Source organism: Arvicanthis niloticus, chromosome 4 (genome assembly GCF_011762505.2).
Source record: "Arvicanthis niloticus isolate mArvNil1 chromosome 4, mArvNil1.pat.X, whole genome shotgun sequence".
Lineage (NCBI taxonomy): Eukaryota > Metazoa > Chordata > Mammalia > Rodentia > Muridae > Arvicanthis > Arvicanthis niloticus.
The window spans coordinates 77,068,320-77,087,521 of record NC_047661.1 but is presented as its reverse complement, the minus strand read 5'-3'; the positions used below and the strand labels follow the sequence as shown (position 1 = coordinate 77,087,521).

Below are 19,202 nucleotides of genomic sequence, written 5' to 3'. Positions count from 1 at the left end.
TTCTTGTGAGATTTCTGCAGCTTCCAGACTCAGCCGACTGGTGGGGCTCAGTTTCTTCTGGACTGAACTACTGTTGGTGATTCATGTGTGATATCTGCTGAGTGGACTGGGCTGCAGCTGCTGATTCATGTTTGGTGTTTGCTAATGGACTAAACAGAACATCAAAGATTGGAATCGCCCCCAAAGAACTATTTCTTAAAAGGTCCACTTCCCCCATGTCCCAATAACCTTTCTTTTCCACTATCTCTAGTGGGTGGTGGGCTAGAGGGGAGGTTGAACCCTTATTAAAGTAGGTTGCAAAAAAATGTGCCTATATACTTACTTGTATGAAAGGACAGAAAGCAAACATTGTAGTCTATGTATTGACACCCCCCCACAAAAAAAAAAAAAAAAAAAACAAAAAACCATGGGGTGGTTTGTATATGCTCAGCCCAGGTGGCACTATTAAGAGGTGTGGCCTTGTTGGAGTAGGTGTGTCATTGTGGGGATGGGCTTAAATACCCTCAACCTAGCTGCCTGGAAGGGAATCTTCCACTAGTAGACTTCAGATGAATTGTAGAACTCTCGGCTCTGCCTGCATCATGCCTGCCTAGATGCTGCCATACTCCCCACCTTGATGATAATGGACTGAACCACTGAACCTGTAAGCCAGCCCCAATTAAATGTTGTCCTTTATAAGAGTTGCCTTGGTCACAGTGTCTGTTCACTGCAGTAAAACCCTAAGACAAACCACATCAGAGACCTGCTGTTAGAATACAGTATAAAATCTAGTAGACAAGTAGGGAGGTGTCAGGAGAGTGGTCCCCAGCCCTGTGTCTATTAGAATCACCTGGGAATTTTAAAAGTTCATCCATGTGGGGTTCACACCTAAGATTTCTACTTAACTCAGTTGGAGGCAGCAGCCATTAATAGGCTTAGGTTCTCCATTGGGGATATAATGAGCATCCAGGGGTAACAATCATTGGCCTAAGATCTCAGGTAATCCAGCACAGGATGAGAGCTAAACACAGTTTGTAGAAAATGCTGGAAACAAGTACTTAAGAGTCGTAGTCCTGTAATTAATGTTAGCATGGCTTGGGACAGAAAAAGGGGGACAAATGGCAGCCGTGTCCCTCCAGTGATGGTTTCGACTTCATCATGACAATTCACATTCTTCAGGTTTTGATAATACCTTGGTTTTTATCAGGCTTCTGACAATAGAATCAGTAAGTAACTCAAATATTATTGCTATATAACACTTTTATTAAACAGTTTTATGGAAAAACAAACCAACATTTTTGTGTGTTAAACAGTTTTCAGGCAGAGTCTGGTGTTGAGTCACACATGTGGAGAGAAGCTTTAAAGTCTTGACTTGTGTCCGGTTTGTGAGACACTGAAGCAGCTCTGCATGTGAGCATCGAAGATCACCAACAGCACCGTTGGAGACTCACACTCACTTACCTGCCTTCAAATTAGGTCAGCCTGCTTTATAACTCAAAGTGCTTCGTGTAAACAACCAGCACCTGCCAAGTTCAAATATGCCTCACATGGGCCTCCCAGCACAGAATTTAGGACACATTAACACTGATGTCTGGCTGTCCTACAAAGCTGAGGAAAGTGCTCAGAGAGAACCCAACATGACCGACACCTGCTACAACACTTACTGTAAGTGTCCCTCGAGTATGTAACGCGACACCTACAAATCCCTAATACTTAGCATTTTACATCAAACTTACTGCAAAAGTTCTGTGCCACACTTAATTCAAACCAACCCCAATAATGTTGGAATTACTATTTTAATTTTGAATGAAGCTACTTCAAAGGATGGTAAGAAAAAGCACAAGCTGAGACAGATCCAGTTTCAAATCCTAGAGGCAGTGAATCCTACAAGAGACTTGTAATTTTTTCCTTTCCTATAATTGAAAAAAATAATTGGCTTTTTTACTCCAAACTTATGTTCACTGCAGAAATTAGTCCTTCAATCTCCAGTCGTGACTGTCACTTAAAGACAAATGCCTAGACCCAGAGTCCGTCCTTCTTCCAAGTCTCATATTCATGAGTAACTGGAGTCTGCAGCCAACAGTAGTCAGCAAGAACTTGGCTTTGAGGATCAGTTATAACACAGGAACAAAATATTTATCTGCTCTTAAGCCCCAAATCACAAGAATATGAGGACAAAGTATTTCTGAGAACAGAGTGAATATCACATACACACATGTGCACGTGCACATACACATACACACACACAGGGACTATTGCATATTGTTTTGAGGTCAAACATTTAAAAGCCCTGTTCCCCACTTTCACGTCACATCACTTTAGCAGCATGCATGCAATAGTGACACTTTTCAAAAGGTTTACATAAGATCTGTTAGATCTACAAGAAGCCAAAACCAACAGGGATGGGTGGGTCAAGGTTCCTCTCAGAAACGGGGATTCTTCCTTTGTTCTTCAGACCCAAGAGGCCAGGGCTCTTGAAGAAGCTAGTTGTGCCCTTCAGAGGTGTGGCCTACATTGGCTAAATCCTTCTCAGGTCTAGTTGACAGGAAGCTAATAACCATGGCGCAAAAGCTCTTCACACTGTCTAGGTCACATTTGCTTTGAGACCCTGGTGAACCTGTCTTACTGATACGAAAAGTCAAACAGAATGCAGAGGAAAGGTAGAGAACAGGGCAACAGGACGAGAAAGACAGCTTCTGGGCTGCTAACCTGTTTGTACAATGAACTCCAAGCATCCAGGCTGTGTCTGCTTGAACTCTCGCAGGGGTTCTGAGCCTTCAGGTTCCTTCTCACACCCTCTGGCTCCTCACTGCCTTCCTTTCCCCATAGCTACCGATTGCACTACCAGTGTTTCCGTCTTAGCCCTCCTTAGGTGCTGTTTTACTCTGCCAACTGACCCTGCAAAATTCCCATAGACAGGGAAAGAAAAAAAAGTTTTGCCTTGATTTATTTCTGAATTCTGCCCAACTTTCTACTGTAGAAAACAAACTGTCTCTTAAAGTAAGAGAAAAGCAGTACCCTCCTCTGTCCCTTCACAAGTGTTTCCTGGTGACAGAGCCAGTGCTGGCAAGTCACCAGCCAGCCCTTCTAACTGTCTCCTTCACTTCCAGATGAGAAGAATGTGAAGGTTATCGGCACCGGCTGATCTACCACCACAGCCTCACTGACTGAGGAGCAGCAGCCTGAGAGACTGCAGACAGCTTCCCCCACCCCCTAGTGCTTCAACTGTGTGGAGTAAAAACTTAATACACAAATGCACAGGCAATCCCAGCTCCCACTGTTAACAGGAAGTGCAGATAAACACTTCCACTGTGAAACAATCAAGGCTTTGAATCCTCCTAGGTGGCCAACTGCTAAATCAGCACTGAGGAAAAGCAGAAAATAAATAAATAAAACCTTCCAGTGTAACTGAAGAGTTTTAGAGTTGATAAAGAACCATGATGAGACCTTGGTTTTCAAAATGGCACACTATTCAGAAAGCTGACTGGACCACGAGGGTTCTCCACAAGTCTCAGGCGAAGGAGGCAGCTTGGATGGCTGAAGTTGCATGTACTCCTGGGACTCATCTATCAAGGCATTGAACAATCTGTATTTCCTGTGAAACACCCCATCTTCCTAGTCACGCTTGTGATCAGAGGTCTCAAAGGTGTGCAGAGGACTGCTGTGCCACCAACATGTGGGAAAGCCAGGAGGTAGCTGAGCTGACCAAGAGGTCCCTTTCAATGTGGCTGGCTCATCTCGGGAGACATGAAGTCTCTCAGCCATAAACAGTGCTTCATGTTTGACTTGCATTTATCTGTAAAATGGAAGTGTCAAGATACTTGGAAAAATATTTTCTTTGAATCCTGAGTAGGTTGGAATACTTCTCAGTGGTTATCAGTGACCCCACTCGATCATCAAACACATTTAAAAGGAAGAGGCAAAAGAAAAAAAAAAAAAACTTCGTTAATATTTGGTGCAAAGAGCAATACTGTACATGGTTATGAATACCGGGAGTAGTTCCTTGCCTTACACATCTTTAAAGGTAGGGAAATCTAGCATGAGCATCCAATGAGCCTGTATGAACTTGTGTCTAGAGTCGTGCTTGGGTAGCGAGGTACACATGGCTGGCCATATTAACCCAAGACTGTAGACTTGCCTAGACTAGAGAGGGAAATCTTGACCATTTGTCAAAAGCCTGAGGTTCTTTAATAGCCTGTTAAAATGGATGGATATGCTTTTTGTTTTTTAATTAAAAAAATGTAGGCACATAAAAAAATCTTCCAGGGATCAAAGATATGGAAGGTTTCCCTAATTCCAAGCCTATCTACGGACTGCTCTGATAAAGAAAAACCGGAAACAGGCCCATGCAGCCAAAATACAGGACCACACCGAAACACAAAGATCTGCATTTCTTTTTTCTAGATGTTAAAATAAATTGTAACACACTGGGTTAGGCCTTTGCTGAGCTAAAAAGGAGACCCTGACACCTCCAGCCTCTAAGGTGAGTCTAATCCCACAAACTTTTCAAAAGGGTTCCTCGCCCAGTGAGTTTTGCATTACTGGATCATGTATGAGATCTGAGGGATGCTATTAAATGGGGTACATAAAATGAGGAGGGTTCTTGTGGGGCATCTAGTGTCATATAAAAACACAGTAGATTGTGTCACATAGTGTGGGAATACAGAATCAATCCATGCAAGGAAAGCCACCCTGAAATGAGGCAGCTCTAAGTAGGGCAGCAGCCTGGCACACAGCTGACCCTTGGACACCAGTGGTCCAGAACCTTTGCCCAACAAGGATCCTAAGAGTTTGCTATTCTTTCACTTTAGAAAAAGAAGCTTCTGGTATACCCATTCCTGCAGCCACAGCTTCCCAGGCAGGCCCTGGCGACTACCCATGGGCAGAGAGAACGTGTACAGCTGGGCCAGGAGGCTTCCAGTAACCGTCCTCTCATATGCATATATATGGTTTTGTGTTTCTTAAAATAAACTCCATGAACTCATAAAGCTCTCATCTGCAATCAAATGCAAAGCAGAGCACCCTATCAGAGGCTCTGACACACACATCAGCCTCAAAACAAATCAGCCTGCCAGCCTCAGAGGAGGCCAGCTCAGTTCAAAGGCAAGGGAGATGCTTCTCCAGAATCCTTGGCGGCAAGGAGTGATGTCCTCTTCAGATGGGCTTATAGAGCAGCGTGGTGACATACTTCTTCTTGTAGCGATGGGTTGCACTAAGGACCATCACACTGTCCTGCAGAGAAAAGAAGCACACACAGCTGATCTGTTAATTTGGGTGGCTGCTGGCTCTCACTCTTTCAGTCACTCACTGTTGTGGCAAAATACTCCATCAAAAACACTGTAAGGGACAGAAGGTTTATTTTTGGCTCACAATTCTGGATTACAGTCCATCATGCCAGGGCAGCCAAGTCGTCAGGAAGCTGAAGCAGCTGAGCACATCGCATGGGTGTATATTGGGTCAGCATGCTTTCCCCCACTTTATCCAGTCCCGGATACCCTGTCCAGGGAATGGTGTGCTCACATTTAAGATGGGTCTTCGTATGCCAATTAATGTATTCAATACAATTCCCCATAAGTATGCTCAGACTCATAGCTTTGATTGTCCTAATTTTTTTCTAAGTTGACAACATTAACCAACACATTTACTTTTAAAGAGACAACTTGAAATAAAAGAGGCTGGCTTTGCTGTCAAATCTAACTCAGTTCCAATCTAGATCCTGTTGGTTGGTATCCTTGAATAATTTATACAATGGTCTCTCTGTCCCTCCATCCCCACCTTTAACTTTTTCATACAAAAGATAATAGCTGGCATTAGCTATTAACTGATGGCTCTGAGGCTTACAATAGAAACCAGACAAAGTATCCAACACATACAAGGTCGTGAAGAAATACTGACTTACTGCTTTATTCCCCTTCTCATTCCAAACTATACTAATGGATGCAAGCCTAGCAACAAAACCAAACATGCTGGCAACCATTCCCAGAACGAAATGTTAACTGTAGTAAGAAAAGACAATGATCCTTCTCAACCTTCATTTGTGAGCCCCAAAGCAGGTCCAATCACCACTTAATGCCAAGGACGAACTGCAAACATCCTCTCTGACCCGGAAAGAACTGTGGAATTTCCTATTCACCCTCAAAGGAAAAGAAGACTTTCTTAGACATCCAGTCTGCTGGGTCAATTCCAAACGGCCAAACAACTGAGAGAACCCAAAGTCAAGAAGACCCAACAGGACTGTCACCTGTACTAGAAGCCATTCAAAGGAGCAAAGACACCAACTGTCAAGATGTATTCAAGAGCATCGTGTGCCACAGAAGAGACAAATGACAAGGGACATCAACTGAAAGTTACAGAGTGGTCACAGGAGACAAAACACAATCAGATCTCTAAGAACCCCCCAAGTCCAATGCAGAGACCAGTGCGGCTTGCTGTCTTACTCATCCTGTACTGTCTCTGATGAACGTGTCCCACACACGCACTCTGGTTAGACTGTGATGACAGCTGACACATGGCCTAACAAGGGGGAAGCCAGCAGATGCAGCCCTGTTCAGGAGAGTTGTAGACTGGCGAGCAGGTGAGAGAAAGGCACCCTTGAGAAGACCTGTGTGATGACAGACAGGCAAGGGCCGAGAGGACAGAACCTCAGGCCTGTCTTATACTCACTGGCCATCTGACTTCGCTGAGTTTTAGTCTCTATCTATGAAACAGGGGTTAAAAACAATACTTAACATCTCAAGGCTCCCATAAAGATGAAATTCAGCGAATTAAGATTTTCTATAGAGCCAGTCTATTAAAGTCAGCCCCATCCGTGATCTCTCTGCTCTAGCTGCACATCGGAGAAACACGAGCAGCTTATAGGGAGACTACTGGGAGTGCCCTGTATGTGCTTATGCACACTCTCTGGGGATGGGAGCACTCAATCTGACGGCTCACTGCTCCAAGTAGTTCTCATGAGGCTCAGCTTAGACAGTCATAGAACTACACATTTATGTCACCAGCCAAGACACAAAGACATTAAAGCACTGGAGACACTAAGGACTCTAGTGCAGGGGTGGGAAGACAGGAAACCTCCAGTCACATGACTCCCTTCCTACTACATAAGTGTTCAGCAGGGCATCAAACAGGGGTCCAGGGAAATCACCTGAAAGAGAAAGTGAAGGAAAAACAGGCCGACACAAAGAATGGCGACAACCTGTTTATAGGCTGATCAGATTGCAATTTTTACTTTTTCACACAGGGGTTATATACACAAAAAAGGCAGCCAGGCGGTGGTGGCGCACGCCTTTGATCCCAGCACTTGGGAGGCAGAGGCAGGCAGATTTCTGAATTCGAGGCCAGCCTGGTCTACAAAGTGAGTTCCAGGATAGCCAGGGCTACACAGAGAAACCCTGTCTCGAAAAACCAAAAAAAAAAAAAAAAAAAAAGGCAGGATGTGGGGGAAGGGGATGAGGCAGGAGCATAAGTGTTTAGAGGGAATACAGATATCTTCCAGAACAGAGTGTCAGCTGGGTGAAGCTTCAAGGGACAAGTCACTCTGACTCCACCTATGATTCACTTGTCCCTATCTAAGTTAGGGATAATAATAATAATCCATCGAGGTTACTTATCTACAAGGTCTATGGCTAGAGCCTGGCAACTGTCCACCGAAGCTGCTTGTTTACAATAGCTTCTAGCCAGCTGTTTCAAGGTTTTTCCACAGAGACCAAGACTGTGTTAGCAGGCATGCATGTTAGGCCTACCGCTGTCTTCAGGCCTATGGCTGATTCCAGGCCTTTAGTGTATAGACAGAGATGCCCCTGACACATAAGGATGGGAACACCTGGGTATATACAACTAGGACATGGCAAGGAGCTTGACTCCCTGTTTTAAAAGGTAAAGTTTTATGTCTCATTCAGGCATTTGTTGAAGGAAGCTAAACCTGATTTTCTGCAGATTGAATCCAGTCACTATGAACTCAAGCTTAAGTAAACAGATGAGACAAAGGGTTCAGCCACCCGAGGGAACTCAAAAGCAGAAAGGACCCATTACTGACAGCTCAGCCCGAGCACAGACCAGAGACTGAGGTTTAAATCCAACAGCCTGCGAGTTAGGAAGAGACAGCTCGTCTATAATCTGACCATCAGTGCTAAGTGTAGCTTTAAAAGCAGCAGCAAATGAGTTACCACTGACTAGCTTGAGGGACCCTGACCCTTCCACTTGGGAGGCTGTGGAAGACCAGGGCCACCACTTACCTTAATGGACAGTGCATACAGATGGTTCAGCATAACATGATTGGGCTCGGGAAGTAAGGCTGGGTCACACTAGGAGAAAAGACACACCCCCGCCAAATGTGATTAAATGCAGACAAAACAAACAGCTTACTCTTCCCCAGAGCTCTCTGGACTGTTGAGAACTCTAACTAGGAATACTTTGTCTCCTACAAGTCACACGTTCCCAGATCATAAAATCTAAAACTCCCCAGTCTAGGGTAGAAATGCTAAGCCCCAACAGCCACTAATTTTCTTTAAGAGAATTAAAAGAAAAACCTTGCTTAGAAATATGTATGGTTTGGGTTAAAGGGAAAAAAAAATCTTCCTAAAAACGATCAACTAAGTAAAATCGTGGTTAAAAATATTTAATATAAGTTGTGAATTTCTCTATTTCCCCAGTGAGAGTACCCTTTATCTTGTGTTGTAATAGAAGTCATAATACATATCAACTCTAACAGTTTGGTTTTGATTTAGCTAGAAAGACAGACATCTATAAATTCTGCTATTGGTACCTAAAGAAGTTACAGTTCAATCTGGGAAAAAGGACTCCATCGTGCTGCTGCTGTGCACATGGGTTACTATCCTAATGACACGCGTGTCTTAATTCTAGCCCAAGGTTACTAATTTTGACACTGATGGTCCTAGAGACCCCCAGATGATCTAGCAACCTGCTCAGGATACTCACTGAAATATTAGTGTCCTTGTTAAGAATAACTTGGAGTAGGTGAGGGGGCAGGATGGGTGGGGATTTGAATCTCTCCTCAGATCGAAACACATACATTTCTTGGCCATAAGGCCCTGGGGGTGAGCTGGACAGGTCTGAAAAATATTTATGCAAATGTGAAGGAAAGTTGAAGGGTTAGTGAGAATGCATGGGGAAGCTGTCATCACACAGTCATTAATATTAAACGCAGCACAAGTCCTGGAGCATAATGGCTTGTGGCCTACTGCAGCTAGAGCTGGGGCTGTCAGGTTGGAAAGGAAATGTCTGAACATGGACCAGGAAGCTTCCCAACAAGGCAGCAGGATGTACGGAAGAGCTGAGCGGCCAGGACCTAGGCTCCAGGAAACCAACAACACTTGTCAGCCATGTGACCTCGGACAGATCCTTTGTTTCGGTCAGTTTGCTCATCCACAGGTAAATATCTTCCTAATTTACAATGCTTTGAGGAAATAAAAATGAGAGTGGTTAAGATGATGTGGACTCAGTGTGAAAAAATTATATTTCAATTTTTTCCTACCAAAGTGACAGACAACAATGTTACACACTCTAAGTCTATAATGATCACAGCAGACAGAACGAATGCAGCTATAGTCAAGAAAGTGCAGATGTCCACACACTGAGGTACCACACTTCATACTCCCTGGAATGGCTGCCACTGAAATGGCAAGTACTAGCAAAAATGTAGGGGAACTCCAAGCTTCAAACTACAGAAATGTACAATAGTGCAGACACTATTTGGAAACAGTCTGGTTGTCTTCAAACAGCTAAACAAACTCTGTAACCCAGTCATTACAGTCCATTACTGGGTGTAACACTTTACATAAAATATAAGCCACACAAAAACCTGACCACAGTTCTCATAAGCAGTACCTATGAGAGCTCCAAAGAGGAAGCAAAACCCAAATGTCTGCCAACAACGGAGGGAGAAGCAAAAAGGAACTGTCATACCGGGGACTTCTGCTCAGTCATAGACAGAAGCAAAGTACCGATACATGTTTCCACAGGGATGGGCCCTGGAAGCCGATACATGTTTCCACAGGGATGGGCCCTGGAAGCCGGTAAAGTGAAAGAAGCCACACAATGCACGGTTACATTGATACAAACTGTCAGGCAAATCCACATAGCAGAAGCTTTATGACGGACAAAGGGCAAAGGGCAAAGGGATGGAGATAGTCCTTATTTTGAGGTGACAATGGTTCTAAAACTCAATATACTAAAAAAAAAAAAAAAAAAAAAAGGATAAATTGAACAATTTAAAAAGATGTGTTTTGTGGTTTCTGGATTATACTTAAAAGATGAAAAGCATTCGGGTAAAATCTATAAAATTAAATGAACTATGTTTTCATTATTTTAAAATTTTTACATTTTACAGCTCCAGAGAAAACATTTTAGTAATAGTTTATTTTAATAACTCAGATTTGCTTCAACATATAAGGCAAAACAATGCTGTGTTATTAAACAAAACTTCAAAAACAGAACAGGAAACTTTTCAAAGCACGTTCGGTTGTTCTGGTCACTTTATCCACAAAACACTATTGGGAACTACCACAGGACAATTTTCACAAGTTGTCCTTTACACTAAAACATACAAGTTGGACATTGAAAAATCACAAAATGGCCACACCCACTATGTGCACATTCCTAATAAACGCTCTATGGGTTAGGAAACCAGGCGAGGCTAAGGTGTGCTGTCCTTCAGCTACATATTTATGACTGACTGTCGCATGCTCACTGGTTACTCTGCAGATCATAATGTAAGCACAGATCTAGCGGCCTCAGAACTTAAAGCTTTTAAGATCATTGCCACTCCCGCCAGTAAGAATGCTCACGTTAACGGTCTGAGTTTATGCACTAATTCTAAGTAGGTAGTTACTGTGCTATGGACTATCTGTCCCTTGTCCTAGAGACTCTGCTATGGGGCCTGCCTCAGTTATTATGATTGAGGTCCACTGAGGGTCTAAGCCCTCGTGTTTACTGCTGGGAGCTGGTGCACAGTGCATGACTAGTAGCCAAGGCAGGCAGTGCAAACCAGAGTCCTTGTTTCATTCTCTTTGCACACAAGAGATCTGCTCAGTGGATAAAGTATGCAGTTCTCTAGGCAGGCACATCTCCCATCATCCAGGAACAAGACAGTGACTATGGTGAGTTTGCACAACGTGCCTCTGCTACTAGAGTGAGCAAGCACTAAGAAAGGCCTCGGGGAAAGTAGTATACATAAAACAAAAACACACAGTACTTTCTCTGTAGATTCAATTCTATGTAGAACAACTATTGTTTTGGGTTTTTTTTTTTTCTCACACACCCTCAGTGACAATTATGGTTGTAGGCTCTCATAAAATCATAATTGCCAGGTGAACTCCCAAACTAGCTGATTCAGGTTAATAAGACAAACTAGACGTACCCAGCCTCTACAGGTAATATCACCAGATGCTCACAGATAGTGGGAAATCTTACTGGAAACAGCATTTGAGACTGCAGACTACTGGTGGGTTACATAAAGGTAAAATGGAGAACAGTCTATCAGAGTAAGAAAGGCAGACATTATACCACAGGATTTGTGTGCAAACATGTGCACACACGTGTGTGTGAGCTTATAAGATTCCTGAGAAAACATGAAAATGCAAAATAAAGCAAGAAACCAGTTTGGGGAAGGAATATGCATTGTAAGAAAGACACAGCAAGAGGAAGCAATAGGACAACATTACCTCGACATGATGTCTCAGAGCTTTCCATAGAGTCTAACTTTAAAGCATCGAATACTTCAAAATCAGATTTCTTGACATGGATCAAATTATTAATTGTGCCAAGCTGACTGGTAACCACAGGCTGAAACAGTGAAGAAATATAAACAAACAATAAGTAAATAAAATGAAATGAAATTGGATTCCCTTTTAAATTTACATTGTCACCCAACTGCACCCCTACTTTTATAACAAGTCTCTAGTAGGGAGCCTGTTGCTCACTGAACTGGAGGGCAGTAAGTCATAAGGAGGCCACTGAGGCTCCATTGCAAATCCAGGCCTTACCTCGGATGGATCATGAACCCACTGTCCATCCACAAAGAACTTGTACTGGTGCTCGCCCTCCGGAAGATCCAGGATGGCCACAAAGTCATTATGACTAGAGAAGAAAACAGAAGGCCAGTCAAGTTCCTTAAAGAAGACAGAGTGTGAAAAAGTAAGAGGAGGCGATGGGGCCACTGCAATGACCTCGTATGTTTCTAAGCTACAGCTCTTGTGCTCACCTCACCCCTGCACAGTACAAATCCATTCTCTTCTGTATCAGTCAACACAAGTGCTTGGCAACCTCTCCCACTACTGTTGTTCTTGATCACTTGGGGGGAGGGCGGGGGGGTGATTGACAAAATGTTTAGATTTCTTAGAGCTAGGGAGATGGGCTCAGCCACTAAGAGTGCTTGTTGTGAGCTTCAAGACCTGAGTGTGGATCCCCAGTACCCACGGAAAAAGCTGGGCATGGTTACACACGCCTGTAACTCTAGCACTGGGGAGAGGAGAGAGACAAGCAGACCTGAGAAACTCTTGACCAGTAAAGCTAATTGAAATGGAGAAATTGTGGTTCAGTGAGATTGTCTTGAGGAAACAGGCTGAAAGCCATAGAGAAAGATACTTGGGTCTTACGTCTTGCTGTGGCCTTCACATGCACATATGGGTGTACATGTACACACAAACACACGTTACACACAAAGCAGGGTCTTCACAAGTATGCATAACATAAAAAGTAGGTTTGGGTTGGGAAATATTTCAGGGTACTCTTCCCATAGTTTGGTGAGCCTTTTCTGGAAAATGACCTGTTACATAAAGGGTCACTCTGACAATCACTTAAATCATTCCCTACTGCTGTGCCAGCAATAAACTGGCCTTATACCTACAATGTCACAATGTATTTTGCTTTAATACAGAAATCAAAGCAACAGGATTAGTTATTTCCAGATTTCTTGAAGACAAGAAATGGCTTGAGAAGCACAGTCCTGAAGCGTGCACACACAAGGCTGTTAGAAACTCCCCTGAGGCCCACTCTCTTCCATAAGAAAGGCAGTCAGGTATCTAGTCCTGCACGGTGTAGACTCCACAGAGATGCCTGTCCTCACCTCTTAATCAGTGGGATCTTGGCGCTCCAATTATTGAAGGACCCAGAGATGAAGACCTCCTTGCCTCCTTCGGACCATCGGATAACGGTGGGCCGGGCCTGCTGGGTGGGCTTCACAGAATCGTCCAAATCCTGCTGCCAGGGTACAAACTCTTTGTCCCCGGGGAGCTGTAAGAAGGAGTAGGTCATCCCTAGAATAAATTATGACCCAAGGGTTTTTAAGAGGTCCCAAAGATTTTTAAGGGGCATTAAATTAGGCTTCAACTAAAGTCAGACAGCCCAAATTCAACAACTAAATCAGGGTATGAACAAACTATAGAAAAGAACTTTGGCACACATCATTCTCCTTGTAGAACCTCTGGATCAACCTTCAAACAAACAAGTACCTCCAAACCTTTCCTTCCATATTACCAGTTTTAGCTTGTATGCAGCAATTAGGATACGCTCCTTAACACCTCATAAGAAACTGTAGAAAGCTAAGTATGGTTCTTTAAAAAAAAAATTAAGTCAGCTATATGTTTTTCAGAGGCAAACTGTCTCTGGCAATTACAATTCAAGTTAAAGATACCAAAATTCTTAAGTAATTAACAACACTGTTTTAGCTACTTGGTTATACAATAGGACATTAAAATTTTAAGGGCTAGAGACGTAGTTCAGTGCAGAGCACTTTCCTGCCAGGCACAAGGCCCTGAGTTTCATCTCCAGCACCATCATCCGTCAGTCGACACACATTGGGAAACCGCATCACTGACCTGGTACAGCTGAAATGATTATGAAACCTGACTAGCTTACCTATGCCAGGTCATAAAATCACCTCAGGAGGATACAAGACATTCTGGAGCTCTAGGAGGACAACATCAAAAGCAGCTTCCTTGAGCAAAAGCAGATCCATTACTAAATGGGGTTTATAGGATTCTGAGAAAAACAAATCCCTTAGTTTCTTTCCAAGGCCATCCTTCAGGACAGACGTGGGCCAACCGCAGCCACGAGCCATGCTGCTTTTACAAAGCTTTTGTTTAGAAACAGCCACCCTCATGTTTACCTGACATCTATAGCTCACTGCTACTGTGTACACCTGGGAAATGACGGCAGACTGCACGGCCCACAGGCTCTAAACTTTGTATTATTTGGCCTTTTACAGAAAGTTTGCTAATCCCTCCTTTGGGATGGCTTCACTGACCGGTAAGTAAGACTGCATGGTAGCAGGTCAGACATTACAAATGAAATAATGAGGGTTAGAGTAACAAAAGTCTAGCTTATTTTCATGGGCTTTCCCCTGCTTTTTCCAAAATGAAAAAAGTTTACCCTCCAGTCTGTGTCTCAATAGTCCTTAGGACTACAGTACAAATACAAACCAAGGCAAATGGACAAGGAAAAGGAAAGGACCTTTACATTACTCAGGGGACTGGATTAGACAAAGCTGTGGCCTCCATACTATCAAAGGGGGCTGATAGTTGGATTGGGAATGTTTACATATGCCCAAAAACAACCCTCAGATTCCGACTCCCCCAAAGGATTTTGGGAATATATTTTTTAAAAGCCTTCAGGTAACAACACTCCTATCACATTGCAATTAACAAGGAAAAGCCTTTCGTATCTTTCTCTGGGGGTCAAATTCTCACTCTAGTCCAGGCTGGCAGGGATCCTCCTGTTCTGCCCCTGAAACAGCTGAAAGCACAGGTGTGAACCACCTCCGTGTCAACTTTAAGCAGTCACCTTTTGAGGTACGTCCTAAATGTTAGAAACACCTGTTTGAAATCTGTTTCAGAGTGGCTGGTAGGGGAGTGGTTGGATCACAGAGGAACAGTCTTTCCTGACCTTTCAGCACCGTTTAAACCGGGTGACATATACACAGTTCATCACACTGTTCACTGTATAAGTGTGTCAGATTTCCCATAAGGTTTTTAAAGCATTCTCAGGGGATCCTGTCGTACAAATAGGACTGAGAACCACTTTAATAAGCCTGACCTCTGAAGCAAAGATGCTCCCAACCCCACTGCTCCTACCAACTACTTTTATGACTTCAGGATTTTCAGTTTAGGATTTGAAAGCTCCAAACTATTAATATGCCTGGCTTTGGAGCAAAGCCCTTCCACTTATGACATGACATTTCTGTGGTAGGAGCGACTGCAGCTGACCACAGAAAAACTGTTTACTCGAGTTAAACCATCAGTGAAACCATCAGGAACAGCAGCAAACCAGCAATTTAAATTACAGCCTGCAAATGTTTAAGGAAATTCAGTGGAGGGGGGGGATTGGGGGGAATACATGACGATAAAGTTTTCAATCTGGATAAGACATGGATAATTGTTTGAACTACTTTTCTCATTTCACAAACGGCAAGATGTGAGAGAAAGAATGATCTAGAACAGGCCTAAATTCACACAGAGCAGCCTGGCTCTTATTCAGGACTGCAGTCACAGTTTGACTGTACCCAAATCCTGAGTCATCGATGTAGGCATGAGCAAACACACAAGGCCTGTCTGTCACCTGGATACGCTTTGAGAAGAAAACCTAGGCTGAGTTCAGGGCCCAAATGATGAGGAATCTTAGAGGAAACGGGGAAAAGAGAACCCCAAGAAATGGCCGGTTCAATGACTCTCACTTTTCTAACGGTGTGCTCAATCAGGATCCAAGAAAATAAGGTGTATAATCCAAATTTCAGGTGCTGTCAAAGTGGTAAATAAAAGTATTTACTATCCTAAGCCTCAGTTTACTGGGAAGTAATGAATGTCAGACACATTCCACCACCCCATCACCACGTGCAGGTTTTTCTTTTTCACTACCAGGAGAAATTAAATGTATTTAATGCTGACATTTCTAAAAGTGATTAGGAACATTAGGGTAGCAATCACACTGCTGTCAGCTCCATCTGGCTTTTTTTTTTTTTTTTTTTTTTTTTTTTTTTTTTTTTTTTTTTTTTTTTTTTGACTAAAAGTGGCCTCTGGCTCAAAGTCTATGGAATTAAGAACAAAGTCTTCAGGGCAGTAGAGGGTGGTTTTGAGCCTCGAGCAACATTTTGAAATACTTCTGAGGAGTGAAGGGAAGTAACTTGCTCTCCTATGAAGCGCAGCCAGGTGTGCAAAACGCACAGCTACGTTTTAAAACGCCACGTTTCAAAAAAAAAAAAAAAAAAATCTGAGCCATTAACCAAATGATGGCCCTGTAGTGACCCTCAAGACTAGGGGAAAGTAGTCAAGTAATCAAGTGATGGCTGCTCAGAGCCACACAAAGGTGGACAAGGATCGAAGAGGAGGTGCAGAGCACTTGAGAGCCAGAATGAGACCTACCCAGAGACATTTTCAGGAAGAAGAAATCATCTAGCTATCTTGAGGCCAATGTGAGAAACTGAGCCCGTATCAATAGCTCAGACAACGCACCCTCCGAAGTTTCCACCCGCGCTCACAACCTATACATCCTGCAAGCTCTAGAAGAGGGCAGCCTGCATGTAGAACCAAGGATGGGGCGGCTAGGGGATGGGTCTTTGGTATTCGTCCTAAAAGGTTGGCCCACAGATTACTCAGAGCGGCAGGAAAACAACTCCGCGCCTCTATCCTAATTTGAGGTAGTATCTAGGAGGAATTAGCACCCAACATCTCTGTCCGCGGAATAGCCTTCTAATTAAAAAGCCCATAACCCTTGAGAATGAGGAGGAATAATCAAGAAGGGCGGAGCAGCCGGCAGCCCCGCTACCTCACCTTGGAGTCGGGCAGGCTGAAGACGCTGGGGTCGTCAGTGCTCCCCACCATGATCTTGTGCTCCTTTCCCGGGCCATGGCCGCCGCCCTCAGCTCGAGCAGCCTTGGCACCGTGGCGCTCCCCAGACACCCGCTCGCTGGTGGTGTTTCCCATGGCTGCAGCTCCAGTCGGGGGCAACCTGCAGCGGGGAATGACACCAGGCGGGGAACACCCCCGCGGCCGCGTCAGGGGCGCCCCGGCCCCGCCCCTGCGCCCGGGAAGGGAATCCCCGCCGCAGGAGACCGCGCCCGGGGTCCCCTCCCTTACCGGCTTCGCGGACGCCTCACTCGGAGAACCCGCTCCGGGAGCCCTCGCTGCCTTACAGCCCGGGTCCCGCAACCCCCCCACGCTGCTCACCTCTGGGGATGCGCTCCGGGCTCGCGTGGCTACACGCACGCCGGCTGTTCGGCGTACAAGGAGACCAATAAAGTTATTGAAATTGAAACCGCGCCCCAAGCCAGCGAACTGGGTTTCCTCCTAAAATGGCTACAAGGCCCGCGACGCGGTACCGCCTCTGCCTCTGGCCCCGCCCACCGAGCCTCTTGTTCCGCCCCTGCGCTCCGGCTCCAGCCCCGCCCCCTCTCCAGCCTGGGTCGCCTGCCTCTCTAGGCACCAGCACCACGGCCACCTCTGTGGTGGGTGCGTACGCAGCTCCGGCTTGGGGCGGGACCGAGGGTGGGGTCGGGGTCGGGTTCGGGGTTGGGGTTAATGCTGTGAACAGCCCGCCCGGTGATCGATAGTGGGGCGTTTTGTCTTCCTAAGCAGTTTGTCTATTCATGGGACACGCGCTTATTAGAAAAGCCGAATCCGAGGCCTCCTCGTGCCCTAGGTACAGAATTAGAAGTGCACTTTAACATGACACCTCAAACGGCTTGACAGCGGTGCATAGCGGATCCACATTCGAATGGTTTTCATACTCCACGTACACCTCTACAAAGCAACCTCTTTTTAGTTATCCCAGGAGGTATGAAGTAAAGAATGGGACAGAGAATTGACTAGACACGTGATGGTAGGTAATGCAGAAGGCTTACTTCTATATGGTTCCAACTCATCAAAGTGCTGTTTTCTCTTACTGTTATTAGCTGTGTGGATGCATGCATACAGCTAATGGGTGAAGTTTGTTAAGTCGAGGAGGCAACAGGAATTGAGTGCACAAGGTAGGCTGGGAATATACTGTTGGACTATTTGAAACCAGTCAGCTAGAAGAGAAGACAAAATAGGCTGATGGAGGGCCCAGTGGGGTCAAGAACTCTAGGCACAGGAGAAGCTGAGTGAGTGAGCTGAGACAGTGAGAGGTGTCCTGGAGAGTAGCATGCTTGCCACTGGGATTTCATTGTCTTGCAGTCATTTAGCACTGGCAGTATCTTAGACAAGATCAAGAGATGAGGCCGACCATAAAGCCATTAGAGTAAGAAAGTCATAGGGGAGCCTGGTGAGATCGATCAGTGGTTAAGAGCACTCGCTGCTCTTTTAGAGGTCCTGGGTTTGGTTCCCAGCACCCGCAAGGGCAAGGTGGCTCACAACCATCTGTTCCAGGGGATCCAACACCTTCGGGTGCACATACAAACACACAGGCAAAACACTCAAATATAGATTAAAAATTTTGAAAATTAAATAATAAAAAGGAACAGTGAGATTGCAAAGAGAGTTAGTTTCCTTCCTCCTTACTAAAGCACTGACTCTAACCTTCGAGTCTCCACAGTGATGCATTTCTTAGCCTCCCTAATAGGTAGTAGATAGGTGGAAATGTTAAGTAGAATTTCTCCTTCCTTGTGTATAGAATGTCCATAAAATGGCTAGAGCTCCAGCAGCCACTTTAGACTATGAAGTAGCTAAAAGCAGTGGATTTAAAAAAGGGAACTAAGCTGGGCATGATGGTGCATGTCTTTAATCCCAGCACTCAGAAGGCAGAGCCAGGCAGATGCCTGTGAGTTCAAGGCCATCCTGCTCTAAAGAACAAGTTTCAGGACAGCCAAAGTTATATAGTGAGACCCTGTCTCACCCATCCCCCTTCCCCAAAAAAGAAAAGAAAAAGGAACTATGCAGCTATCAAATCATATCATAAATGATGTATTTTAGATATTTTTATTACTGTCTACCACTTTTCTATTAAATGTAGCTGAACTTAATCCTACTTAATACATTGGACTGGTGGAGTACTAATTACGTAGATATTAGTAAAATCACCTTCAGGAATGACTGTGTCTATAGACACAGCATTGAGATAGGTGCTAAAGTCTCCACTGGACGAAGGGGAGTAAATGGCTCTGTAAATAACTCCAGCCAGGAGAGGTAGTGGGTGCTTCAAGGGGGCTGGAGAACTGGAAAAGTAAGAAGAACCATCAGCAGGAATCGGTGCATCGTGAGAATCGAGGAGGAGACAAGTCCTGTTTTCTGTTTTAAGGT

The 19,202-nt window shown here is 44.5% G+C and overlaps 1 protein-coding gene across 3 annotated transcripts; it reads right to left on the bottom strand.

Moving 5' to 3' along the window:
- Positions 1-1,221: 1,221 nt before the first annotated feature.
- On the bottom strand, positions 1,222-17,318 carry Prkab2 (protein kinase AMP-activated non-catalytic subunit beta 2). Of its 3 annotated transcripts, none has more exons than XM_034500449.1 (8): positions 17,154-17,318; positions 16,758-16,935; positions 13,061-13,227; positions 11,979-12,072; positions 11,658-11,778; positions 8,914-9,047; positions 8,211-8,279; positions 1,222-5,211 (listed from the first exon to the last, which is right to left on the bottom strand). In XM_034500449.1, exons 2-8 carry the CDS (start codon positions 16,908-16,910, stop codon positions 5,134-5,136), a joined length of 816 nt encoding a protein of 271 aa, XP_034356340.1. In that variant the 5' UTR covers positions 16,911-16,935; positions 17,154-17,318; the 3' UTR covers positions 1,222-5,133. The 3 variants fall into 3 exon arrangements, with proteins under 3 accessions (XP_034356340.1, XP_076789112.1, XP_034356341.1); XM_076932997.1 differs by having other exon boundaries at positions 17,064-17,159; XM_034500450.2 differs by lacking the exon at positions 17,154-17,318 and having other exon boundaries at positions 4,987-5,211; positions 13,061-13,250; positions 16,758-16,893.
- Positions 17,319-19,202: the final 1,884 nt, after the last annotated feature.